This window comes from Marmota monax, unplaced genomic scaffold (genome assembly GCF_021218885.2).
Source record: "Marmota monax isolate L192 unplaced genomic scaffold, Marmota_monax_Labrador192_F-V1.1 WCK01_AAM20220418_F8-fsc00014, whole genome shotgun sequence".
In the NCBI taxonomy this organism is placed as follows: Eukaryota; Metazoa; Chordata; class Mammalia; order Rodentia; family Sciuridae; genus Marmota; species Marmota monax.
The window spans coordinates 15,273,129-15,300,825 of record NW_026695222.1 but is presented as its reverse complement, the minus strand read 5'-3'; the positions used below and the strand labels follow the sequence as shown (position 1 = coordinate 15,300,825).

The 27,697-nt window shown below is 41.7% G+C and overlaps 1 protein-coding gene across 2 annotated transcripts; it reads right to left on the bottom strand.

Moving 5' to 3' along the window:
• Positions 1-1,551: 1,551 nt before the first annotated feature.
• Positions 1,552-23,921, bottom strand: Asip (agouti signaling protein). 2 transcript variants are annotated; one of them, XM_058575590.1, is made up of 4 exons: positions 23,805-23,921; positions 5,829-5,998; positions 4,340-4,404; positions 1,552-1,807 (listed from the first exon to the last, which is right to left on the bottom strand). In XM_058575590.1, exons 2-4 carry the CDS (start codon positions 5,986-5,988, stop codon positions 1,571-1,573), a joined length of 462 nt encoding a protein of 153 aa, XP_058431573.1. In that variant the 5' UTR covers positions 5,989-5,998; positions 23,805-23,921; the 3' UTR covers positions 1,552-1,570. The 2 variants fall into 2 exon arrangements, with proteins under 2 accessions (XP_058431573.1, XP_046289676.1); XM_046433720.2 differs by having other exon boundaries at positions 1,552-1,747.
• Between the last annotated feature and the right edge of the window lie 3,776 nt (positions 23,922-27,697).

Genomic DNA, 27,697 nt, shown 5'->3' with positions numbered 1-27,697 from the left:
AAAAAAAATAGATATTGTGTATACCTATAATTAAAAAATATTTTTTTTAGAAAAGAATGTACTTATAAAACATCTGAAGAAATCCATCTGTGCAGTAGGCAGGCAACCATATTATATATTCTCCTTGCTTGTAGCCTGCTGCAGCCCTCTATTTTATCCTGTCCTGCTTTCCACCCTCCCCAGTACGTGAGTAATAAAATGTCCAAACCCTCTCAGATGATTCTGCTGTTGGAGTAAGGAGAAAAGTTCTTTTTTTTTTTTTTTTTTTTGATTTGAAAACAGTACCCCGGAGCCTATGCAGTCCTGAGGTTGAAAGCTGCACCTCAGTTTCTCACATTCTTACATTTGTGGAATTTCAGGGAACAGCTTGCAATATTTTTGGCAACAGCACTTTGATAATTGAGCACAATGATTGCTGAATACACACCAAGCTCAGGCCCACTGCCTCCATACTTGCTGATACAGCTAGGGTGGGGAGTGAAGAGGGGGTCCTTTTTTGGGAGGTTGGGGGGTACCGGGATTGGAACCCAGGGGCGCTTAATCACTGAGCCCCATCCCCAGCCCTTTTCATGTTTTATTTTGAGACATGGCCTCGCTGAATTGCTTAGGGCCTCACTAAGTTGCTGAAGCTGGCTTTGAATTTGCGGTCCTCCTGCCTCAGCCTTCGAGGGATTACAGGCGTGTACCAGCGCGCCAGCGAGATCCCGAAATCCTTGCTTTCTGCCCAAACCCTCTCGGCCTCCAGAGTTAAAAATGCCTGGGGATCAACATCAATATTCATTTAGCTTTGGGTGGAAGAAAACTCTTCCCAGCTCCCAATACCTTGTGGGAGAGAGAGAGAGCTAGAGAGAGGAGTGGGCTCCAGTGGCACCTTTGGGAGCCTCCTAAGCCTCTAAGGTCCTCAGCCCTGAGCCTTTTGGCGTTGAAACCTCAGCAAACATCCAGTCACAGTCAGCCGACCATCTTTGTCCGCAAATTCCGCTGAACCAACAGCCCAGTGAGACTGCATGGAGTTCTAACATTTCTTATATTCTTTAGGGGGTGGTTGAGAAGAGAGGAAGAAGGCACTGAGGAGAGCTTCTTAGAACTAGAAAAGGTTAAAGACTGAAAGGGGGCTTCTTGATAGCTCTCTCTGCTAGCCTGGTCTGCACTCCCTCGGTGTTCCCAGTGCTCAGAGGTTGGGTGGAGAAGCGAGTATCCGAGTGCAGCAGTGAGCCGAGCTAACTGGGCTTTCCCACCCCAGGAAAGTAGCGCTTGCGCATTCCGTGGGACTTCGCAGCGTGGGAGGATCGATCAAGGAATAGCGAGCTTTCTGGTTCTTTAAAGAAACAGCAACACAACTTCGAGCAGCCGACAAATGCTATATTCAGATTTTAGCTTAAATCTGACTCCGTGAAGTCCCGCCTCCTGAAAACCCTGGCCCAATCCCAATAGCTACGCCCGCACTAGTCCCAGAAGGGTACACTTTGTTAGAGTACCCCGCCCTTGAAGCCCTCCCTCCCGGAAGCCCCACCCAATCCGCGCCCCGGAAGCCCCGCCCTTCCCCTCCTGCAGCCGAGAGTGGACGCACTCAGCAGTTGCGGTTGAGTACGCGACAGGAGCAGACGCTGCCGAAGAAGCGGCACACGCAGGAGGCGCACGGGTCGCAGCAGGGTGGCGACGGCGACTTGCAGCTGTCGCGGGCGGCCACGCAGGGCGTGGGCGGAGGGGGCCGGGGCCGCGCTACCTTCTTCATCGGAGCCTTTTTCTGTAGGGGAAATGCCGGGCTGCTGGAACTGGCCATGCCTGCCGTGCTTATCGTCTCGGCCTGAAAATTCGGGGCTATGAAGCCTCGGGGCCAGACACCCCCGCCACTGACCGCTCTACTCATGCTCACAGAGCACCGCAGCTGGTCCCTGCCCGTTCCCCCAATCAGGTCACCCCTTCTGTCTCTGGATCCCTGTCCAGACTTACCTGGCTTTGGCCTGGCCTTTTTCTCTCCTTAGAGGACCCTACTCAGCTCCATCGTTTTAAACTAGTTTATCCACAGTCCCTTTCCCTATCCACAGTTGTGTCTTCACAGTAGATCCGGAGTTCCCCCACTTCTCTCTCACCGCGGATACCCAGGGCCGGCCACTATCTTCTCCCCGCTGTCGTTTTGGCCCCTTACGGTTCATCCTTCAGGGAACTGAAGGAACCTTGTGGAGACCTAAGATCGCATCCCACCCCAGCTTAAAGCCTTCTGGTAGTTTCTTCTTGCATTTCGAATGAACTCAGGGCTTCAGTTATGCTAGACAAGCGTTCTGCCTCTGAGCTACACCCCCTGCTTTTTTATTTTTATTTTGAGGTGGAGTCTCTTCAATTTGCCTTCCTCCTGCCTCATCTTCATTAGTATCTGGGATTACAGGTGTGCGCCCAGCACACTCCCCTTTGGCCTCAGACCTCTGACTACACAGCAAATGAATTTTTGCTGTGGGATCTTTGAACTTGCTACTTTCTTGCCTGGGGGTCATTCTTTGCTGGCTATCCAGTACAAGTAGCCACAGCCACTCAGTACTGAAATGTGTCTAATGCAACTGAGGAACTTAATTTTCTATTAAAATTTTTTTTCAAGTACTGGGGATAAAACCCAGGGTCATTCTACCACTGAATCACACCCCCAGTCTTTATTTTTTATTTTTGGCACTGGGGAATGAACCCAGAGGCACTTTACCACTGCACTACATCCCCAGTCCTTTTTTTTATTTTTTATTTTGAGACAGGGCCTAGCAAAAGTGCTGAGGATCTTGCTAAATTGCCAAAGCTGGCCTCTGATTTGCGATCCTCTTGCCTCAGCCTTTTGAATCACTGGTATTACAGAAGTGTGTCCCCACCCCTGGCTATTTAATTTTAATTAATTTAAAAACGGAAGCATTGTAAAAACTTATTATTTTTCTTTCTTTTTTTTTTTTTTAGCCATTAAACACAGGTTTATTTTATCAGGACCACATTTTACTTTGTTGAAGATTTAGCTTTGAATTTGAGATGTGCTGCATCAGCTATACTGTACACCAGATTTCAAAGACTTAGCATAAAAAATGAATATTTCAGTAACTTACAATTGATTGAATGTTGAAATGTTAATATTTTAAATACGATGGGCTGTTATTAAATTAATTGCAGCTGTTTCTTATTTTTTTCTAATGTGGCTATTAGAGAATTTATACTTCTATATATGGCCCTCATTGTTCATTAGACATTGCTGCTCTAGGTTATTGAGTTTTTATTTCAGTGCTCTTTCTTTAGGCCTTTTTTTGACTAGTCTTCCCTTCATTTTCTTTCATCATTGTGCTTTAATTTCTTCACAGCCTTTATCATCTGAATTTATTTTACCTCTATTTACTTGCTGTTCACTTGTTTCCCCACAAAAATGTAACCTTTGTGAAAGCAGGGATATTTCTTTTTTGTTCACTGTATATTCCTAGTACCTAGCATGTAAATATATTAGTCCATTATATATTATCTGTCAGTCATCTGACCTGCTCATTCCTCTAGAGCCATCAAAACAGGACCAGAGAAGCAGAGACTTTCTCAAGATCACACAGTATGCCAGATTCTACCTCTCTATACCTAGCCCACTGGTTCTGCTGTGGTTTCAGTTGATCTGATAAATGGAGGCACATTAAAACAGGATAATGTGTACATCCAGTGTTTCCCAAAGTGTGGGGACCTGTATTATGGTGCAGTGATTTGAGGTGAGACATGAATATTAAATGACCCTGAATCATACAATGAGAAAGGATTCTTTTAAATATCTCAACTTGAAAGGCTCAGTTGGATGCTAATATGTACTTAATGTTTCTTTAACACTATCTGCTTTTTTAAACACAGAGATCAGGCTTCAGATTTAGAGCATTTAGTAGACAGTACCATCCAGTGAGACTTCACTAACAATATTTTATTTTCACTTATTTTTCTATTAATAGTGATACTGTTTTTCTATTATCTTTCTGTATTTTTAAAAGTTTTGATTTGAAATAAGTAGGTAAAACTCAGATATGGCAAAGGTTGTGGAAGTGATTCTGAAATAACCCCTTGGAAAAGACTGAGCAATAGTGAATTTTCAGACAAGGGGCTAAATCAGCATCAGAAGATGCTTTTCAGTAGGTAAGCAATTTTGCTCAGTGAACTTCATCTCCCTGGGCTTCTGTGGGGGGCGGGGGGCCTGAGGACTCTACGCCAGGAATCCTTTAGGTAGCTTTGAGTTCTTTGGTTAATGTAGGCCTTGAAAATGTTTTATTTCATTTTTAACCACGGCTTAGGGGTCCTTCCCTTTTAAGTCTGATCCACCCTCCCCCACAATGAAAACTCTCAGGCCTACCTTGGAAGATCTTGTCCTCTTTTCTGCTTCTGTTCTGCTGATCTTTTTGGATTTCTTGTTCAGTGCTTCAAAGAGAGACAGAAGGAACAAAGCCAGATGTTTCCGGGGACCCTTTTACAGCAGTAAAATGGAAGGAGCTGAGGGCCTCAGAGGGTGGGGGAGGGGGAGGGGTTGGCCTTGGCTGGATGAATCACATCATGGGACTCAGCAGCAGGTTCTTGTTAGCCTGGCTGCTAACCTGGAGCCAGGAACTGAGGGCAGTGAACTCTGAGGAAGGCAAACAGGAAATCTGAGGAGGCTCTGGGATCTGCCTGTAATATCCATGAGAGGCCTGGTCTTTTGACCTTTTTAGCCCTCACCACTCAGTTACCCCAGGTGCTTCTTTAGTCTTTAACCTGGCAGGTGAAAGATATTGTTATCTCCTGAAAATGGGATAATGGGATATCAATACCTGGATACAACTGTGTTACTACTTTCTATTTCTCAGAGCTTGGAGCCAGGCAGATCTGATTTAAATTCTGATTCTGTCATATAACAGCCTTAGAACCTGCCATGCAACAGGTGAGGTTACCTCATTAACCTCCTTGAGACTCAGTTTTCTCATCTGCGAAAGGGTTCTATTTACCTATCTTGCAGGGATAAATGAGTGTGTTTATAAAGTGAAGTTTGCCATATTAAAGATAATCAGTCAATGTTGGTGTTGCCTCCCTTCCCTGCCCTTAATCCCCTGATATGTTTAGAATATCCTCTTTTCCTAGGGAGAGACAAAGGCAATAAAGAGATATTAGTTTTGAGCTTTAACATTTCATTTGAGTTTGAATTCTGGCTCTGCCAATTAAGAACTTTCTGATCTTATGCTAGTTATTTAATTTTTCTAAGCCTCAATTTCCTCAATTGTGATATATAAATAAAAACAGCCCCCACCTCATAGTACGTCAATTATTATTTTGGTTAGGATGGAGCCTGGGGCCTTGCACGTGCTATGCGCACACTCTACCACTGAGCTGCTCCCCCAGCCCATGTCTACTATTATCAGATGAAGTCAAACCAGATCTCTAATGCCAGGTTCTAATGCCCCTCATATTTTCCCCTGGGCAGCAATTCTAAACCTTGCCATGGCAGGACTAGTTTATCCCAGACTTGGTTATATTCTCCAGCATTTCCTAAAATTTGTTACCATTGATAGGAGTCCTGGGATTCATTAACTTTCAGAAATGCTGTTAGAACAAAGTTCACCAAGCATCTTGACTTCAGGGTTTCTCAGAGTTTCTAACATGCTAAGCTGCATTTTAGATTGGTTGCATGCAGGGCTTTCCCAAACCCAAGGAATTAAAGGATACTTTGTTCCCCTAGGACTGTTTTACAGGATGAACAAGAAGGACCCATGACTATGGTAGTGAATTTTGGTAACAACTTGGGGACTAGGCTTGACATCCTGAAGCCCCCTTTTATTGGCCAGATACCAGAGGCTGGACGCCTGGCTACTTACCCACAATAGAGACAGAAGGGATATCCAGTACTTTCATGGAGGAGTTGCTCCTTAGGCTCCCGTCATCTCTGGGCTCCTCCTCAGGTGCCAGATGACTGTAAGCAGCGAGGATGCATAGGAAGACCAGTAGGGTGGCCAGAAGTAGGCGGGTGATATCCATCCCAAGAGGCCTGAGTGGGACAGCGAAAGTGCTTGGCAGCAGGTGGGTCAGGGGTAGTGGCAAGAGGATGTGCTTGCCTGCTTTCTTTGTGTTCCTTTGGGCTGGCGTTGTTCTGCCTGTTCCACAAGTGTTCCAGTAGAGCAGAGGACTAGTAAAGGCTTAGGACAGGGAACGGGAATTGATGTAGGAAGAAGAGAGAACAGGGGATGGGGAGAGGAAGAGAAAGACGAAGGAAGGAAGGGAGGGAGATCGAAGCAAAGAGAAAAGGAATGCATTGTGTTGGTTTCTGCTATCCAGAGGGCGGAGTACTGTTTCTGTTTTATTATTATTTTTTTAAAGTCAATAGTCCCAAGAGTCCCTAGGCCTGGGCAGAGTTGTTGAAAGTCCTGCAGTAGTGCCTCACTGTGGCCGAGGTTTTACTAAGGTGCAGAGAATAAGTCTAATAAGATAGTTCACAATGCAGGAATAAATGGCTCCTTCAGACAAGTAAGTGTATTAGATTCCCACATGCAGAGGAAATGAATGCAGGTACAGTTTGTGTCAGAAGAATGAGCCCATCTACATAAGGTAACTGGATTTATTTATTTGCTAGCTGAATTTTGAAGGAGGCAGATAAATCTCAGAGTGGTTTTCTTCACTTAATGCTGGGTTTTGCTCAAACATCTTCAAAGAGCTTCAGCAGCATCTTTGCTTCCTCCAAGTATGGAACCCCCTACCCCGACCCCTGCCAACACCCTTCTCTACTTCTCTATTTTCATTCGTGTCTATAAAACGATTGGAACTGCTTTTCCAAGGTTCCCTCCATCCTAGCCATAAGCTACTGTGGGAGAGAAGAGAACAAAACACTTCGTTCATGCTGGTCCTACCCACTCCTGGGTAAAGCAGCCAGGCTAGGTTCTAGCCTACTTCTCCTGGCCCTCAGCTTGGTTGGAGTCAAATTTTCTGTATGTCTGTTACCTTGCAGGAGAAAACCCAACCAGCCACCTGCACCCTCATTCCAAGTTTTTTGAAGTTGGAGGGGACAGTCCTGACTTTTTGAAGTTCATCCTTTACCCTTCTCAGCCCTAATTTCAGTTCTGATTTCTTCAGATTCTCTCATCATTGGGCACTGATTATCATAATCTATTTGTCACTAGCAAATTTTCCTCAGGGTCTAAGTCCTAAAATATCTTTCTTGAAGCCTAGTAAGTTGATGGAATGGGCATTAGCCCGAGAGTCAGGACCACTGAGTTCTTATCTTTGCTTAGTTGTTAATAAGATGCATGACTTGGGCAAACTGGTTCTGTTTTATGAGCTCCAATTCTCTTGGTGAAATGAACACATTGGGCTAGATCAGTGGTTTGTATTCATTTATCGGAGGAACTCTTTTTTCAAAAAACTTCACTTAGGTCCTAAACAATTTATTGAGATCCCGTCTCAAAGAAAATATAAAGGTGGGTGCCATGGTGCAAACCTGCAATCCCAGTTCGTATCAGAAGAATGAGCCCATCTACATAAGATAACTGGATTTATTTATTTGCTAGCTGAATTTTGAAGGAGGCAGATAAATCTCAGGAGGCTGAGGCAGGAGGATCACAAGTTCAAAATCACCCTTAGAAACTTAGCAAAGCCTTAAACAACTTAGCAAGACCCTGTCTCAAAATAAGTAAAAATAAAGTATAAAAATGGCTGACGATGTGATTCAGTGATTGTGAGTGTCCCTGCATTCAATTCCTGGTACCAAACAAATAAACCAAAAAACCAACCTATCAACTTAAACAAAACAAAACATTGGCATGGAGAATCTCATATGTAAAACAGAAAGAGGCAATAAAGGTGTTTTCAGGCAGTCCATACCTTTGTTGTGTGTGAGAACAACACATTTCCTCAGGGTCTAAGTCCTAAAATATCTTCTGAGGCCCTGTGTTTTCCAGCTCTGGGCAGTTTGATCTTTGAGGTTTTTAGCCCCTAATAACAATAATAAAATCTAATAAACCTATATAAAAAAAGTCTTGGGACTGGAGTGTAGTTATTTGCTCCATCTTCTGCTTCTTAAAGGTTGTTTTATCCTTGAACAAAGTGTTCATCTCTTTTACTTGATAAAAAAAAAAAAAAAGAGTTCATGTTCTACTCATTTTTGTGACCCCAATTGACACAGTGACCAGCCCAGGGCAGTAACTCAAAATGTTGGCTGAATAAATGTTTGTGTACTGAACTAAGCTCCTCATCTTCCCTACTTACCAACACAAAAATATTTTTTCAGCCGGGCGCAGTGGCGCACGCCTGCAATCCCAGCGGCTCTGGAGGCTGAGACAGGCGGATCGTGAGTTCAGAGCCAGGCTTAGCAACTTAGTAAGGCACTTAGCAACTCAGCAAGACTCTGTCTCTAAATAAAATATGAAAAAGGAATGGGGATGTGACTCAGTGGTTAAGTACCCCTGGGTTTAATCCTCAATACCAAAAAAAAAAAAAAAAGTTGTCTCCTTAGCATGAGCTATTATCTTTCCCCTAAGAGGAAGTCTTAGATACACATTTTGAATTGACAGTGACCTAACCCCTATCTCCAGGTAAGCCCTTGATTTCTCCATGACGAGTAGGATAATCCTGTCCCATCCTCTCCAGTTCAGACATGGCATCTGACTAGATATGGTCTAATCAGAGGAAGCCCAGGCCTTTATCTGACTGAGGAAACCCTCTTTCACTGGGTATGTAATATACAGCCAGCAGTTCTGGTTAGTGCTGGCAGTCACTTTATAAATAGAGCCAGTTTTAGGATGAAGCTCTCCGTGGAAGATGGACTGGGCAGATAGTGAAAAAGAACCTCAGTAAACTATTCAACCACTGGATCAGAACTTGCCCGAAGATCATCTTCTATCTGGATTTAACAGATTAGGCAATTATTATCCTTTACTGTTTTAGGATAGTGTGAGTTGAGTTTTCTTTGACTCTCAACCCAAGGCATCCTAAAGGATACTTTCCTTTGCAAATTGCAGTGGAGTTGCATCTTACCAAATGGTTTAGGACTAAAGTCAGACTTCAGGGAAAAAAACTGCACAGAGTACAAATTTTCTCCAGCACGGCAAATGATGGCTCTTCTCCCCACAACTGAGGCCTTTTCTTTCTCTCCTCTTTATCCTCCTATTCCTTTCATTTTGCAGCAGAATAAGTAGTTGGTTTACTTTTAAAAATTTTGTTGCATGAAAAAATTTTTTTTCTTTGAATATTAGGATCATGATGTGAACATAGCAGAAGACTTTCACCCTGTGACAGGAACTGAGACTCATTGACGGCACAGCAGATCCCAGCTCCTAGTTCTCCTCACCCCAGAGCAGATACTGTCCAGATGAAATGTTGAGCAGAATCACCTGCATTATTTAAATTACTCCTCTCCTGGCTTTACTCATTCACAAAGTACATATAGTTGACTTTGCAGATGTTAAATATATGCATGATCTGACTCCATTATAAGTTCTATCTTTGTTCAGTGACTATCTCTTCCCAAGGAAAGAATCTTGGTCTCCATCTTTGACTTACATTTTCCCGACCTTTATATATCCTGTCACCGAGTTTAACTTTTTGTTCCCTTCAAATTATTCCTCATTTTCTATTTTCTGTCCACCTCAGTTCATTGCTCATTCTCAGTGGAACAAGTTTCACACCACTCCCATCTCTGTGCTTTTGCTCTGGCTTCATTAACATTCACTCTCTCAGCTGCCCAGGTCATATCTCATCCTTCTCCAGGGCCCAGTTGGAATAGTATATTCAGTGTATTTTCTCTTTCAGCACCAGGACATTCCAAATAGTGCTCCCCTTTTCTAAACTCCTCCAATCTTAATACTGTATTGTTTAGTACTTTATTGTTCTTTAATTGTTCATGTGGATTATTCTCATCAGTTAGACACAGGAGGACTGTGCCCCTGAAAGAATACAGGCCCTGTGGTTAGATATACGTGACTTACTACTTACAAGCTATGTGAGGGTATAGGGGAGAGAGAGATCCCCTCGACCCCCTCTTAGTTATTATGTGGGCTCTTTGGCTGGATCTAGGAACCCATTTAATACAAAACTGATTAACAAGAGAAAAGCATAACGATTTTATTAAATTTACATGTACTTGGGGATCTTCACAAGAAAGTGAAGTCCAAAGAAACGCCTAAAGCACGATGCTTTTATACTTCTTAAACAAAGAACAATAAATTTGTGAAGTAATGACAGGACAAATGGCTATATGGACTCGGAGGTAAATTTTGGGGATGTATGGGGTGGGGTAAAAAAGCTAGTGGAAGACAAGGGTTACTTCATAGTTTGTTTATTCAGGTTAATTTCCCCCCCACCCCGCCATTACCAGTCTCTGGTGATTAAGGCTATTTTCTGGCCTTGGTATGTGAAGGGCATCATTTCACAAAGAATCTCTATGGCTTATTGCATGTAAGAAAAAACAGATCAAATAGCCCTTTCCTGAAGTTACACTTCCTCTAGTGATTTCAATTTGAAATAATCAATATACCATTTGTCTATTTTGTGGGTGTTGCAACATGTGACTAAATCAGGTTCATTCTGTGTGAATTGGGCTGGTGACTAAAAACCACACAAAATAACTTTTTTGAAGTGCAGTGATGGCTCCTCGGCCTCAGCTCCCAAAAGGGAGGCAAGAGAGACAGGCAAGAGAGAGCACGCCCCAACCCTGGTTTTTATTGGGGAAAGCTGTTTGATAAAATATTCCATCCAAGTAAGACAAAAGGGTACTATTATAAGAGAACAAGGGGTCGGGTTTCAGGGGATTGCTTGGTGATGTCTTGTGGCCAGCAGATTGACCAACATCTTGGAAAGCCATACCCATCTCAGGTGCTATGTGGGATCACAGCAGAGTGAGCGAAAAGGCACTCATACATGGCACAGCCCAATCAGACAGCAATGTCAGTCCAGTTTTCTCATATGCTCAAATGCGCATAGCTCCCACACACAGCCCATGGCTGGCTCATGTTTTTGGTGCTGGGGGTTGAATCCAGGGACACTTAACAATTGAGCTACATCCCAAGCCCTTTTTATTTTGAGACAGGATCTTATTAAGTTGCTTAGGGCCTTGCTGAGTTGTTGAGGTGGCCCTGAACTTTCAATCCTCCTACCTTACTCTCCCAAGTCACTAGGATTACAAGGTGTGGACCACCATGCCCAACTAAATTTGCCTATTCTGAGATGGCATGTCCTCACTTATTTCGAGGGCAAGTCAGTCACTTAACCATTCTGAACCTCACTTTCTTCATCCATGAAAAGTGGCATCATACTATCTCCTATACAGGGTATTCTGGGAATTAAAACAGGACCAGCTAACTATATTATTATATTTACACCAGGTAAACCTGGTGTAAATATAATAATATAGTTAGCTGTATTTTATAATTATAGTTACCTATATATATATTTATAGAAGTCATATCTTGAAGTATATATTTTCTCTTAAACTCATACAGTTTTGATTTTAATCTTGGACTATAAAGACTATCCCTCCAATTTAAGAAGCATGGAATGAAAGTGGAGGCCAGTTGTTTGGGTCTCTACCTCCTCAAGTTTTAGTAGATAGTGAACAGTGTTTAGTCACTCAGAGCTAAACTGGAAGTCCTCCTCCTCCTCCATAACTTCTTCTTCTTACTAGGGACTGGGGATCAAATCCAGGGGCGCTTTACCCTTGAGCTACACTCCCAGCCCTTTTTATTTTTTGAGACAGGGTTTCTCTACGTTGCTGAGGCTAGCCTTCAAACTTGTATTTCTCTTGCCTCAACCTCCCGAGTAGGAAATACCTCTTTGTATGTGACATTCCTATGATCCAAGGCACAGAGTTGGGTGTGTTCATCTAAGATCAGACACACAAGGGCAGGGGATGTTGTTGGTTTTCTTCTGTGCAAGCAATAGTTCAGTTCTACAGAGGGGAGTGTCTTGTTGGAAGGAACACATCATTCTAGACTGGTGCTGGTTTAGAAGATATTAAACAAATACAACATTGAAGCAAATTGAAATATATAAACATTGTAATCTCATTTTGTGAACAAATATCAAAACATTCTCAAATATGTTTATGCTTGTGTATGTAAAATGAAATGTCTGGAAGGATATCCATTAATAATTGAATAGTGACTATCCCTTAAGAACAGAACTGAGGTCAGGGAATGAAGTAGAAATAAGCACTTTTCACTTTATGTACTTTGTATTTGTGTTTTTAAATAAGCATGACACAATTTTGTAATAAAAAACAAAGGATGATAGAAATAAAATACCGAATGTAACTTGACTATCCTCAAAGGATTAAAAAAAGCTGAATGGGAGTCAAACTTGATTTGTGATGAGGCTCAGGGATTTGTGGGACTCTTTTTCTTCAGAGTGAAAAAAAAATTTACTTATGAAAATCTTGAGTATAAAACTCAGAAGTTCCACTCAGGTAGCACCAGGATGTAATGCTACACAATTTTAGTCTTTTCCATAAAATGAATAAGACATGAATTTGACAGAGAATAGTAATCCTTAATTTTTGATAGTTTTTATTTTTATCTTATTTATTTGCAGTGCTTGGGATCAAACACAGGGCTTTGCACATGCCTGGCACATGCTCTACCACTGAACTCCAGCCCCAGTCCCTTAAAATGTTTCTTTTTTCCTCTTCAAGTGGGAAATGGTCTTTGTTTCCTTAAAACAAGCCTCATGAAGCTGCTCAGTCTGGAGTAGTGCAGTTCTTACATTTCCCAAGTTTTTCTCCTTTTCGGTGTTTGGGGCTTAGTTGTCATGAGGTTCTCTGACTTCAAAAGGACTCATTTCTCAAAGTGGGAAACTTGTCTCCTCCTCACTCCTCCGCTTCTCAGAACCTACAGCCAGGTCCCTCACTGGGCTGGGCATCCTCAGCCCACTGCTGTGGCTTGGACAATTGATTGCAATCTCTGCTACAACACAAGCTGGTCTCCATGGGGTGCATCAAGGAGCTGTCTACTCTGCTAAGAGCCTCAGTGGCTGCCCACTCTGGGATGAGGCATCTCCAACATTTCAGCCCCTCAAGACTTTTCCCAGACTGGTCTCACCAGGCTCTTCAGCCTCATCTTCCTTCATGGCTTTTAAAAACTTATCTGCCCTCGGTTAGCCTAGAGGCTTACCGAGGGGATTATGCTGCTGTCATTACCGCATTCAAGTTGACAACTGTGGCAGCATAGATTCCAGTTTCCAATAAGAAACCAGTATTTGATCTCAAAGCAAGTTTGTCTCATCCCTTTAACAATGAACCATACAAAGGGAAGCTAAAATCATGAAGGCAATCTAAAGAAAATAATTCTTGCAGTGAATATGTTAACTGAGTTGGCTTCAGCCAGGCATGGTGGTGCATGCCTGCAATCCCAGTGATTGGGGAGGCTGAGGCAGGAGGATTGCAAGTTCAAAGCAAGCCTCAGAAACTTAGTGAGGCTCTAAACAACTTAGTGAGACCTTGTCAAATTAAAAAATAAAAAAGGCTGGGGATGTGTTGAGCATCTTTAGATTTAATTCCTGGTACCCCCCAAACCAACCAAAACCAAAATGAAAAACAACAAAAAAACCAACTGGGGGCTGGGGCTATAGCTCAGCATTAGAGCTCTTGCCTCATACATGTGAGGCACTGGGTTTGATCTTCAGCACCACATAAAAATAAATAAACATATTGTGTCCATCTGCAACTAAAAAAAAAATTAAAATAGAAAAACACACACACACACACACAAACAAGTTGGCCTCCACAAGAAAATTTACATATGACTTGACCTCTGGATTAGGGAAAAGGAATGGAAGAAACCTCCTTATTTCTCTCTCTCAGGGTGTAAGCTATAGGCAGGCTACCTAATTTGCTGGTCCCTGTGAAAAATGAAAAATACAGGATCCCTTGCTAAAAAATTAAGAATTTCAATGTGGTGACAGGAGAGCATTAAGCCAAGCTTGAGGCCCTTTAAACATGGGGACCGCGTGTGACTACATAAGTTGCACACTCGTGGAGCCCACCGTGGTTACAATATTGAGAAAGTTAACACTGAATGTGTTGTGGTGGCTATGAAGAGGTTAGTGCATGCAGGGAAATGTTAAGTTATACTCAGCAAAGTTTCAGCAGTAAGTTATTTAATAATGAGAGTACTTGTAGCTATCACCTGTACCTATCTAACCAGGGGTCCAGGCATCAGACATCTCAGTGGAACAGGGGACAAAATGGACCAGCATCTGGAAACTTGGGTTCTAGATTCAGCCCTGCTGCTAACTTACTGTGCAGCTTCTAGCAAGTTACAATTCTTGTAGAGATTACATGAAATTTTCTACACTTAAAAATATTCTCAAGCCACATCAATGTTTATAGCAGCTCAATTCACAATAGTTAAACTATGGAACCAATCTAGATGCCCTTCAAAAAGATGAATAGATAAAGAAAATGTGGTACATATACACAATGGAATATTACTCAGCCTTAAAGAAGAATGAAATTATGGCATTTGCAGGTAAATGGATGGAATTAGAGAATATGCTAAGTGAAATAAGCCAATCCCCCAAAACCAAAAGCCAAATGTTTTCTCTGATAGCGAAAGCTGATCCATAGTAGGGCAGAGGAGGAGGGAGGGAAGAATGAAGGAATTTTGTTTTGTGTAGAGAAGAGGGAAAGGGGAGACTTTGGGGATTGGAAGGACGGTAGAATGATATAGACATTATTATCCTATAGACACGTATGATTACACTAGTGGAGTGACTCTGCACCATGTACAGCCAGAGGATGGAGAAGTTGTGCTCTATTTGTGTACAATATTTCAAAATGCATTCTACTGTCATGGATAACTAATTAGAGCAAATAAAAAATATTCTTAGCTGGGCCTGGTGGCACACACCTATAATCCCAGGGACTCAGGAAGTTGAAACCAATTTGAGGGCAATTTAGTGAGACCTTGTCTCAAAACTTTAAAAAAAAAAAAGGACTAGGATGTAATTCCTGTCACAGGTAAATTGTACTCTGGTTTGGTCTTTGTTTCTGGCAGATTAAGGCCCTTTGAAATGTTGATTAGGGTTTCAGGGCTCTGAGGTCTTTCTATTTTCCAAGAATAAGGCAATTATTTATAGCCAAGCCACCATGGAAGTTCTGATTCTTTTTGAACAAGATGACTTTCTTTTTTTTTCTTTTTGCCAGAGTAAAGTATTTATTTATATGTGGTGCTGCAAGATGAGGGTTTGTGAATCAGTGGTGTTCACTCCAAAATAGGCTCCAACTTGCCCAGGTGGGGAAAGAAATGAGGGATGGAAAACAAAATTCGATCAGTATTAGTTAGATTCAGCTGTTGATAGACATGCCTGACGCCCCAGCAAGGCTCTCTGCAATGGAGGGAGGAGAATCAGTAAGAGAAAAAGGCCTGGACTTGTAGCTTCCAATTTACAAATGAGGATCTTTTTTACCTTGTTGAGAATATCATGCCCATTCTCCATCTCCCTCTCCAAATCTTGCCTTCCTTTAAGATCCTGATTAAGTTTTGCCTTCTCCTGGTCTACTGTCCTTCAACCTACCTCTGGACTCTTGTCTATTGCCAAACAAGAGGGAGTCCACCCCGGTGCTACAAAGGACAGGAATAAATGCCCTGGATTTTCATTTATTGAGGTTCCTATGGAAAGTCAATTCTCTGTTGTTCCAAGTCCTTCTACCTTGTGATTCAGTAACAGAAGTTCAAGATCATTAATGCCTCTAGTTAATGTCTTCCTTCAGACAACCTGTCTCTGATGGTCTGAGTTCTATGAGAAGGCAAAGTAGGAACTACTTACAAAATAGGATTAAAGACATATTCTGTTTCAATTCAATGCAATTCCCATCAAAATCCCAATGACATTCCTTGCAGAAATAGAAAAAGCAATCATGAAATTCATCTGGAAAAACAAGAGACCCAGAATAGCTAAAGTAATTCTAAGCAGGAAGAGTGAAATTGGTGGTATCGTGATTTCAGATTTTAAACTATACCATAGAGCAATAGTAACAAAAACAGCATGGTACTGGCACCAAAACAGGCTGGTAGACCAATGGTACAAAATAGAGGTCACAGAGACAAATCCACAAAATTACAACTACCTTATATTAGACAAAGGCGCTAATGGAGAAAATGCAATGGAGAAAGGATAGCATCTTCAACAAATGGTGCTGGGAGAACTGGAAATCCATATGCAACAAAATGAAATTGAATCCCTTTCTCTCACCATGCACAAAAGTCAACTCAAAATGGATCAAGGAGCTAGGAATCAGACCAGAGACTCTGTGTCTAATAGAAGATAAAGTTGGTCCTAATCTTCATCACGTGGGGGCAGGCCCCAAATTTCTTAATAGGACACCCATAGCACAATAGTTAAAACCAAGAATCAACAAATGGGATTAATTCAAACTAAAAAGCTTTTTTCTCAGCAAGAGAAATAATATGCTAAGTGAATAGGGAGCCTACATCCTGGGAACAAATTTTTACCCCTCAAACATCAGATAGAGCTCTAATCTCTAGAGTACACAAAGAACTCAAAAAGTTAAACAACAAAAAAGCAAATAACCCAATCAACAAATGGGCCAAGGACTTGAACAGAAACTTCTCAGAGGAGGATATACAATCAATCAACAAATGCATGAAAAAATGGTCACCATCTCTAGCAATCAGAAAAATGCAAATTAAAACTACTCTAAGATACCATCTCACTCCAATAAGAATGGCAGCCATTATGAAGTCAAACAACAAGTGCTGGCAAGGATGCAGGGGGGAAAAGGTACACTCATACATTGCTGGTGGGACTGCAAATTGGTGCAGCCAATTTGGAAAGCAATATGGAGATTCCTTGGAAAGCTGGGAATGGAACCACCATTTGACCCAGCTATTCCCCTTCTCGGACTATACCCAAAAGACCTAAGAAGAGCATACTACAGGGACACAGCCACATCAATGTTTATAGCAGCACAATTCACAATAGCTAGACTGTGGAACCAACCTAGATGCCCTTCAATGGATGAATGGATTAAAAAAATGTGGCATTTATACACAATGGAATATTACTCAGCACTAAAAAATAATAAAATCATGGCATTTGCAGGCAAATGGATGGCATTAGAGCAGATTATGCTTAGTGAAGTTAGCCAATCCCTAAAAAACAAATGCTGAATGTCTTCTCTGATATAAGGGTGGTGACTCAAAATGGGATAGGGAGGAAGAGCATGAGAAGAAGACTACCACTAAATAGGGAAGAGAGGTGGTAGGGAAAAAGAGGGAGAAGGGGAGTTGCACAGAAGATGGGAGGAGAACCTCATTGTTATACAGAATACATATATGATGTTGTGATGAGAAAAAGAAAAAAAAAGTGTGTCACATTAGATTGGATAGAGAGAAAGGATGGGAGAGGAGGGGAGGAGTAGGGAAGATAGGAAGGGCAGCAGAATAGAATAGACAATATGATTGATGTACGTACATTCCATGTATGTATTATATATCAAAATGCATTCTACTGTCATGTATGACTAAAAAAATAATAAATAAAGATTAAAAAAAAGACATATTCTATTTCAAACTATCTTCCCTTTAATAAGCCATGTTCCACAACATGTCCCATGGGCTACTATTGTAATAGTGCAAATGATCCCATACATGGTTAATTTGGTAGCAATTGGTTTTCTATTTTCCTTTCTAAGCATAGAGTTCTAAAGAAGAAAAGAGGGAAGAAGGAAAGAAAGAATGGCCCAGAGAGCTTCGGGGCATGGTGTCAGAAGGGCAGATTCTGAGGCTGGGGAGAGGACACAAAAGGAAAGAAGGAACTGATGAAAGGGGCCTGGAGACACCCCAGTCATAAATTAGGCTCACTTCTCAAGACTGCCTCCTAGTGAGTGAGAAAGGCACTTCAGGAACCGAGCCATTCTGAAGGATCTTTTGATCATCCTCAGCCATGACTGGTGGGGAAACATTAGAAAGACAAGGCCAACTGAGCATGATGAATTCATCAACATCTGAGGTTGTTAGTTCTCCCTCTCTGTCTTTGGTTAGCCCAGTCCCAGAGGTTCAAAGTCCCTGCTGAGCCACTAAACAAAAACTTACAGTTACCATAGGCCCATCTGACAAACCCTGTTTCCTGGACAAATGGGTCACTTTTTTTTTTTTTTTTAAATATTTATTTATTTTTTTAGTTCTCGGTGGACACAACATCTTTGTTTGTATGTGGTGCTGAGGATCGAACCCGGGCCGCACGCATGACAGGCGAGCGCGCTACCGCTTGAGCCACATCCCCAGCCCCACAAATGGGTCACTTAATTCACATCCTTGTCTCCATTCTATCCTGTTCCATCCACTCCCCATGGAGTTTGGTTTTGCTTTTTGTTTCTCCTGAAACAATCCAAATCACATTACTTCCTGCTTAAAACCCTTAAAACTACCTATTGTTCTTGAAATAAAATTAAAATTTCCTATACAGGGTCTTGCTATCTTCTCTGACTTCACCTGATAGGCTCTTTCTAAAGCACTACATTCTAGACATATTGTGCTCCTGTTTGTAGAATCTTCCCCACTTTGAGGCCTTTACACTTGTCATTCCCTTGGCCCTAAATATTCTTTCTCTGGCTGTGACTTTCTCAGCTTTTCACTTGAATGGATCTTTGTCAGACTTTGGCACAAATATCACCTCTTTCTTTGATCCCTCTCAGTGTCCTTCCTGCTCTATCCTATCCATCCTGTTTCTTTCACAGCACCTACCATACTTCATAATTATCTCTATCTTCCTGTTGGTTTTCTCTCCCTTGTAGAGTCTAAATTCCACAAAGACAGGTGTCTTGCTCTCACATTCATTTTGCTGCTGTCAACACCAGCAATGCCCAGCATAAAGCAGACACTAAAGAACCAACAACAGACAATCCTAATTTGCTGATCCCTTTGACCAACGAGACAGGTTACCAGATGGCAAATGTATTGTCCTTAGCCTCTGTGCTGTCCTGCTGAGGCCTGAAAGTCCTGTATCAGTGTTCCTTATCTAAGTGCTGTGATAGGTTTAGGATTCTAACTCTCCTTAATATCTTTTTTAAAATATACATATATTTTAGTTGTCAATGGATATCTATCTATTTATTTATATATGGTACTGAGGATCAAACCCAGAGCCTCACACATGCTAGACAAGTGCTCTACCACTGAGCCACCGCCCCATCCTCTCCTTAATATCTTTGTTCACGACTATGACCAAGAAAGGTAAAAGATCACACTTGTGGATAAAAGTGGCAAGGGGGCTGTGCAGGGGCTACAAAAAACAAAATGTTGGAACTGGAGGAGAATCTAGGGATCCTCCTGTCCAGGATACTGACACTTGACTGTGCTTTAAGAGTTGCCAGGGAAGCTTTTTACTCTCCACGCTAACAGCAATTTGTTGAGACATATACAGTAAAATGCACAGATCTTTCTTTCTTTCTTTTTTTTGTGGGGGTTTTACAAAACATAGCCCCCAAAGTCTGCCCTAGCTCTCTGAATCTGAATCTCCAGTGATGGAGCCTGGGAAACTTTTTTTTTTTCAGTGCTGGGGATAAAACCTAGGGCCTCATGCATGCATGCTTCACCCTTGAGCTGCATCCCAACCCGGGAGACATATTTTTAATAACTCCTGGTATTATGTTGTGTAAGAAATACTGGTTTGGTCAATCTACTCTTGTTCTACAGATGTGGAAACTGAGGCCCAGAATAGGTAGGGGAATAAGTTTCTTTCAGCTCCACCCACCCCCAGCCTCCAGGGAGGGGAAAGTGACTGGCAGTTAAGTTGGTCAATGATTTAATCAACCATGCCTTTGTAATCCCGCCTCCATAAAATCCCAAAAGGGTAAAGTTCAGAGAATGGTGGTATAGCATTGAAAGTCCAGACTACAATCTTTTCCACTGTATTCCTTTTTCTTTTTCTTTTTTTTTTTAAATTTATTAGTTGTTGATGGACCTTTATTTATTTTTATGTGGTGCTGAGAATCTAATCCAGTGCCTCACACATGCTAGGCAAGTGCTCTGCCACGGATCCACAATCCCCGCCCCTGTATTATTTTTTCTATTGAAAGACAACTCAAATATCTAGTGACAAAAATCGTAAAAGCTTCCACTTATTGAAATAACTGCTATATGGCAGGCTCTGCTCTAGACATAGTATGGACGTCTAATCCTCTTAACAAGATACTTATCACAGCTGAGGAAACTTAAACCCACTGTTCAAGGTCCCAGAGCTAGTGAGTGTCAAACAGAGGCGTCAATCCCAGGTTTGCACAACTTCAGAGTCACACAAGAAAGTTGATACTTTTCCTGAAGTAAAAGAAAAGAAAAACAAGTTCTCTCGTTGGCTGTCCTGGCTCAGTCCAACTTGCTATGAAAGAAATTTTAGGTGACTGTGTGTGTGTGTGTGTGTGTGTGTGTGTTGAAGTGCTTTAGAGTTCCTTCAGTTCTGTACACACAGTGAAAGTTGTCAACTGTCAGGTGACTAAAGATGTTCCAGAAAAGGGAAGGGAATGTGTTTGCTTAAAGACTAGCTCTTCCTCCTTTATTGACAAGTTTCCCCCGGGGTGGGGACTGCAAATACTGCCAGTGGGGCTGTCAGGGATGGCCTTCCACATCTGGGGAGCAAGTTTCCCAAAGCAGAGAAGCCCTGACTCATCAGGGAGTGAACTGGGAATCAGAGACACATCTGCTAGATGAGATGCTGAATCTGGAGTTGCGAGGGTCTGGCCTTCTCATTTTTCAGTAAGTGGAGAGTCTGGGATGTATAAGGGAAGGGGCTGCTTGAAGGAAGTGCAGACCTCTCTTTTGTGGTTGGTAGGGTAGGGGCAGCAAGATGGGACAAAATGGGGGGAAGAGGAGAAAGCTGTGGATACCGAAAAAGACTCTCCTTGACCAAACTGTAGTTAGGTTCTTCTGAACCCTTTTCTTAACTAGGCCTTGATGCAGATCTCCAGTCCTATCTTTGGCCTATTTAGCCCAGATTTAGCAAGAATCCTGCTAAGTCAGTTTAGCAAAAACCCCCATTCTCGACATACAATCAAGTTCCTCATCCCCTCCTTTGATGTATATGCCTTTGACCTCACTTCAGTGAGATGGGTTTAGCACGAATCCCCCTATCCTTGATGTCTCAGCAATTTTTCATTTATTGTCTCCCTCACTGTGCTCTTTGGATAGAAATTCCCAGTTGTCTTTGTCAGCAAAATTTCTCTCCTCGATTGCAGTAGCACTATTGTAAAAGGTTGGTTTTACCATTTAAATAAGCATCAGAATGATTTTTTCTTTAACGATACCAAAATTATTTGATCTCTTTATTTATTTATTTGAGTGGTGATACTGGGAATTGAACCCAGGGGCACTTTACTACTGAGCCACATCCGCAGCCCTTTTAATTAATTTATTTTTTATTTTGAGATGAGGTCTCACTAATTTGCTTAGGGCCTCCCTAATTTGCTGAGCCTGACCTGGAACTTGAGATCCTCCTGCCTCAGCCTCCTGAATTGCTGGGCTTATAGGCATGTGCCACCACAACCGGCTTCATATTTGATCTCTTGGTCTGCATCTACTCACACAGACTGATTTGCCTAACAGATGCTGAATTGAATAATATTCTAATGGATAGTATGATGTTATAAAACATATATTTGGTCTTCCTATTTTCTAGCATAGAAATCTTAAAGTTCTGGAATCTGCAAAGTGGTAAATATCTCTCTGTATGTGAATGAGTTGACTGATGCTTGGCAGCCCCAATGTAGCTTCAGGATGGGGACTGGTTAGGGGAAGGACTAAGGAAAAATTAAAGGGTTAGAATTCTGAGCTCCACCCCCAGCCTCCAGGGAGAGTAAAATGACTGATGGTTATGCTGGTCAATGATCTAATCAATCATGGCTTTGTAATGAAGCCTTCATAAAACCCCAAAAGGCAAAGTTCAGAGAATGTTGGGACAGCTGATCACATGGAGGTTCTTGGAGGATGGTGCACCAGAGGCGCTCATGGAAGCTGTGTGCCTCCTTGCCCAAACCTTGCCCTGTGTCCTTGTTCACTGTCGTTCATCATTATCCTTTGTGATATCATTTCTAATAACTTGGTAAACACAAGTGTTTCCCCAAGTTTTGTGAATTTCTCTAGCAAATTAATTGCTAAAGGGGGCTGTAGGGACCCCAACTTATCACTCGTCAGTCAGAAGCAGAACTAAAACAACACAAGAGTCATCCAGGCTGCTGTTTGTCAATATGGAATCTGTCTCCCTATTCCACTGGAACAGGAGTCCAGGCTTCCCAGATACCCACTGTTACTATACAGGGAATACAGTGCTGGTAAGAGCTGCTAAAGCAATTGCTTTAAATCTCCTTGTCATCGTTCACGTCAGCCTGCTTTATCTATCATTACTCCACAAAGACCTTTGGGGTGCTATATTGATTTTATTTTTGCTCTTTAGAAACCACTTCTCTACCTCTTCTTTGCCCCAGTAATCATACTGTCTTTTGATTTTCTGAGTTCTTTTTATTTGAATTCATTTGGCATCCATTAAGCATGGCTGAAGGTAAGCCACTGGTCTGCTATAGCTTTCAAAAACTTTACAATAGAAGGAAGAAAGACACTTTTGATGTCAGGTGAAATTTTCTGCTGGAAAGGATCAAGTCAGAACCGAGGAAATTCAGCTGAGCAAACCTTCAGGATATGTTTGAATAGGTTCTGTTTGGAGAAAGCAGAAAAGTCTTCAAGACACACACCTGTGAAAGTGCTTTTTGGAGGGGCTCAAGATCTCTTGATCTTATTAAGCCCCCCAAATAACCAAAGAAAACCAAAAGTGGCTCCAACATGCCATCCATTTCATCTCCTAGAGCCTATCCAAAGGAAACAGCAGAACTAATGTCTAATGTTGCTGAAGCAGAGCAAACTTACCCACAATTGAGGACATTAGCTCAAGCTTTCCCCTAATGGGCATTAATATTTGTCAAAACGAGGATCTACTCAATTCAAATTGAACACTTAGAACGGAAAAGGAAAGTCTGTAATAAATGGAATTTGGGTTCCAATGAATATGAAACGAACCAGTGCTGCACCTGCAGATGGATCCCCCAAAGCTAAATTCTGTTTTGTAAGAGCCATTACAAATCGGACTCTACAAACACTTTCTGAAAACATCTAAAGAAACATTAGAGTGTGACTCTGGGTCAGGATTGCTATTTAGGACTACTTCTTTCTTAAAATAACTTATTTTTTTTAAAAAAAAATTTACTTTTTTACTGTGAGGAAATGGAAAAAGCAGGGTAAAAAGAAATTAGAAGCACTGGTTAGCAGAAGATCAGTTGCTTTCTTTATGCTAACCCCCTCTTAACTACTTTGACCTTCAAAAGTGAATCAAATAGATCTGTTTAAGTTTCCAAGAAATGACTGATGACTAAGAAGTTCTTTACTCATTCTGGAAGCAAATTAAAATTGCCAGCTGAACTTGGTATACTTTCCACCAAGGAGTGGAGGCAAGGAACTTTGTTTTTCATCTTGCAGCAGAGGTTTGCTGTTACTTGTTTGAAATTTCAAACACAAGAATAAGAAAACAACCAGCATGCCTACAAATATCATTTCAAATTTCATTCCATTTCATAGGCAGGAAGATTCTTACAGACCCACTGTGAAAAGAAGAAAGGTTTCATAAGTTGAAAAGCAGCAGTGAGCAGACCAGGAGAGCAGATTTAAAAAAAAAAAAGAAAGAAACCCAAGTAAAGGGTAACCTTTGTTTTGGAGAGAGGGTCCCTCGCAGCCCATGTCATTTGAAACTTAAACAGAGAAGGAAATAGAGTCTTGCAGCAGAAGAGAAGAAAATTGTTTCCTTATACTTACAGTTCAAGTGACTCTGCCCTCAATCAGTCTCACTAAGGGGAGCCAGAGCAGAGCGTCTTCCCTGTCCTTGGGAGGCAGAGGTAAGGCACGTTGCAGTGAGATATTTCAAAGACCCAGGGAATCCCAGCGCTGCCTTCCCCATCTTATCCTTTTGCTTTCAGCCAAGGCAACATTGTGGGTTCCAACTCATCCCAGTGGCCACAAGTTTTGTGGTCTGGTCTCCCTGTATTTCTCCTTAGTCTTTGGAAATGGAATTGGTGTTGACACTGAGGTTAGAAGGGGATAGAAGAGATGTGGTTACACTGGGGATATTCCATGGGCAAAGTTTCATGAGAATGCAATTCAGAAAGAACCCCGGGAGACAGAATGAAACTTAGGCCTAGTAAATTAACCTGGAAAAAACTGATCCTGTCTTAGTAGGGTTTAATGCAGCTTGTTTCAGAAATTCTGGGTGGGCTAGGGAGCAGTTGGTAGAGAAGTAAAAACCTACATGGGCAGATTGCTGAGGCCTGGCCTGCCTTATTAGTAAAAATCTCTTTGGAGGCTTTCATTATTGGCCTCATAATTTTCTAATTTCAATGTAAAATCCACCCACTAAAGGAGCCGCTCTTCCGTGGACTCTGTAAACTATTAGACCACGCCTTTCTTCTTTACTTGGTTTTTCTTCGAATCATATAGAATTTATAAGGTCATCATAATTTATGAACCCCAGGGTGATGAGAAGATAGAGGCTCTGCAGAAGGATACAAGCTTATAGCAGGGCCCTGCAGAAAGCATTGTGTCTATTTTGTGTGGGTAAAGGTGAAAGGGTAGGATGGAGGTGGCACAGCCTTACATTGATTTATCCTTATTTCTAAGAAACAATACTTTAAAAAAGTGTTTTTAGTTGTAAATGGACAGAATACTTTAATTAATTTGTTATTTTTATGTGGTGCTGAGGATGGAACCCAATGTGTCAAACATGCGAGGCAAGTTCTGCTCTACCACTGAGCTACAACTCCAGTCCCCAGACCAATGCTTTTTTAGTGGTTTATAGGGACGAAGGCAACTGGAAAGAAAAGTGAATAAAAAGTCAGAGTGGGGGCTGGGGATGTGGCTCAAGCGGTAGCATGCTCGCCTAGCATGCACGTGCTGCCCGGGTTCGATCCTCAGCACCACATACAAACAAAGATGTTGCATCTGCCAAAAACTGAAAAATAAATATTGAAATTATCAAAAAAAAAAAAAAAAAAAAAAAAAGTCAGAGTGGGCTGGGGATATAGCTCAATAGTAGAGTGCTTGGAGAGGCAATGGGTTTGATCCAAAGCACTAGGGGGCAAAAGTAGTGAGACAGGAAAATTAGATTCCAATTCAGCCTTTATTACTTTCTCTGTCACATAAACTGAACCCCACTATCTCATCTACTTACCACAATGGACTGAAAAGAGGATCAAATGAGATCATGAAGATACATCAAAAACTGTGAAGCATTTCTACACACATGAATGTTTTCTATTTTTAAAATTATTTATGTAGTTTTGAGAAAAAGGGAAAAGAAGTTTTATTGCTTTGCTAGAAAAGGAGAAACACAAGGGACTCCTGTCCCACAGTCTGTGATTCTCCCCATCAGGAGGAACAGGGGACTTTTTTCTTTTCTTTCTTTTCTTCTTATTTTTCAGGGATGGGAGGTACTGAGGATTGAACCCAGGGGTGCTCTACTACTGAGCCACATCCCCAAACCTTTTTTTTTTTTTTAAATTTTGAGGCAGGGTCTCACTAAGTTGCTTAGGGTCTCAATAAGTTGCTGAGGCTGGCTTTGAACTTGCAATCCTCCTGCCCAAGCCTCCCAAATCACTGTATTACAGGCATTTGCCACTGTACTGGGCAGATGGACACAATATCTTTATTTGTTTATTTATTTTTATGTGGTGCTGAGGATTGAACCCAGGGCCTCACACCTGCAAGGCAAGTGCTCTACCACTGAGTTACAGCCTCAGCCCCAGAGTAGAGGATTTTTAAAGAAGTGTTTCAAAGGCTACATTCTAGGTGTACCTGATGAACCCAACCTAATTCTATCCTAAGATTGGGAGCCATCTCATCACAAAGTTTTAAAAAGTTCATTTCTGTTTTACTAAACAGAAATAAAAGAAAACCAAAAGTGGCTCCAACATGCCATCCATTTCATCTCCTAGAGCCTATCCAAAGGAAACAGCCTGGCAGTACTCTGAAGGCTAATCTTGTTTGGAATTCCTGCCCATGCTCTAAACTCACCCATGCCTGGCTCTCCTTGACCAGATAACAACCCTCCCTAAAACCTTAGCAGCCCCTCATAAATTCTGATGTTGGAATCTAAATTTACTCCTTACCTTGAAATGTTAAGCCACATAGATCATTAACCTGCTGTCTGCCTTTGTATTATGTTTGCCAGAATCCTGTTAGCTGTAAGTTCCCAAGACACCCCCTTTGTAACTTTTTGTGCTATAAAACCATTTTTTTCTGGAGAGCTGGGGTGCTGTTCTCTAGCCTGGCTTTGGGTGAGACAGTCGTTGGCCAGCTAGCTCACTTGTGTACGCAATATAAGCTTGCTTTAATTTGATTTAAAATTGGAGTCGGTGATCTTTTCTTTGCGTCATGGGTTCAACAGTACCCTGATGGGGGTCATAACAAATATGAGTGTTTTCTAAATTTTAATTCATCACATGAGTCAAAAAATAAGGTCATTAGATAAATAAAGCATTTGAATATGGGGTTGGGAGAAGGAGCAACATCCTAAGCCTGATGGATGTTAGGTGACTGGACACAGGGATGGAAGGAGTTCAACTAAATGGAAAAGAAGAAGAAAAAGTAGATAAAGAAAGCAGAAAAGACACCAAGTTCCTAGAGAAAGCCTTAGCTTGGGTGCTGGTTAGGGGTTATAACACTAAATATAATCCTGCTCATATATAAAATAATGGGACCTAAGTAAACAATCAACAATTATTTCCTTAAAAGTAATTAGCCAGGATCCGGGGATATAGCTCAGTTGGTAGAGTGTTTGCTTTGCATGCAGAAGGCCCTGGCTTCTAAGCACCAGCAACCCCCCCCCCCACACACACACACACTCACACACACGCAGGAAATGAAAAAAAAGTGCAGTAGTGGTAAGATCGGCGTTTAGGAATACAAAGAGAATCCTAGGTCTCAAAAGAGAAATATCCATAAACCATCGGCATGCAGAACAAACATTATGGATCTCATGTGCAACCCAGCCTGTGTCCTTGTGCCCATAACCGTGCCCATGGCTTGCTCTTTGGCTGATGAAAGAGCAACAAAAAGGTAAGATTCCCACAGGGCATCTGAGGGAAACTCTCCTTTAGGGAGCTTGTGCATTAGAGACTTGGGTGACTGAGAAATGACTCTAGCCTTATTATAAAACTAAAACTCACAGCCCTGGGTGAAGATTTAATGAGACACATGAAGAATGAAGTAGCATGACTAGAATCTTTGAGGGCAATGTTCAAGTGCAAGGAAAACTTCTATGAAATTGCTTGACTCCGCCTACACTCCACCTCTAGTTCCTCTCCCTAGCTACTATCCTTTTATAAATGTTGAAATTCCAGACCAAAACAAGGCAACTCACTCTATGGCTCTGCCCACATGCTTTCTTTGTACTTTTCTTTGAAGTGTGTACTTCTTGCTTTTCAATAAAGTGCTCCCTTCTTGCTCTACAATTGTTCTTAAATCTTTTTCTGTGATGCACTCAAGGACTTGGAAGGTTTAAGCAATGGTCTCCTCTGCTTCTGAAGAGAACTCTTTGGACCCCCATGCAGTGATATGGGGGTTCAAAGCAAATTTGAGAAGACAGAAAATTTAAAGATAGAACCATAGAAATGACCAAGTTGGAGGAACAGAAAGAAAAAAGATTGAAGGAAAGT

Excerpts from the sequence above, each read along its gene's own strand:
- Asip (XM_058575590.1), bottom strand. The coding sequence starts at position 5,988 with ATGGATATCACCCGCCTACTTCTGGCCACCCTACTGGTCTTCCTATGC. Across the intron at positions 4,405-5,828 it reads CCCTTCTGTCTCTATTGTGG|CACTGAACAAGAAATCCAAA; the intron begins GTAAGTAGCCAG and ends CTCTCTTTGAAG. Across the intron at positions 1,808-4,339 it reads AGAGGACAAGATCTTCCAAG|GCCGAGACGATAAGCACGGC; the intron begins GTAGGCCTGAGA and ends CCGAATTTTCAG.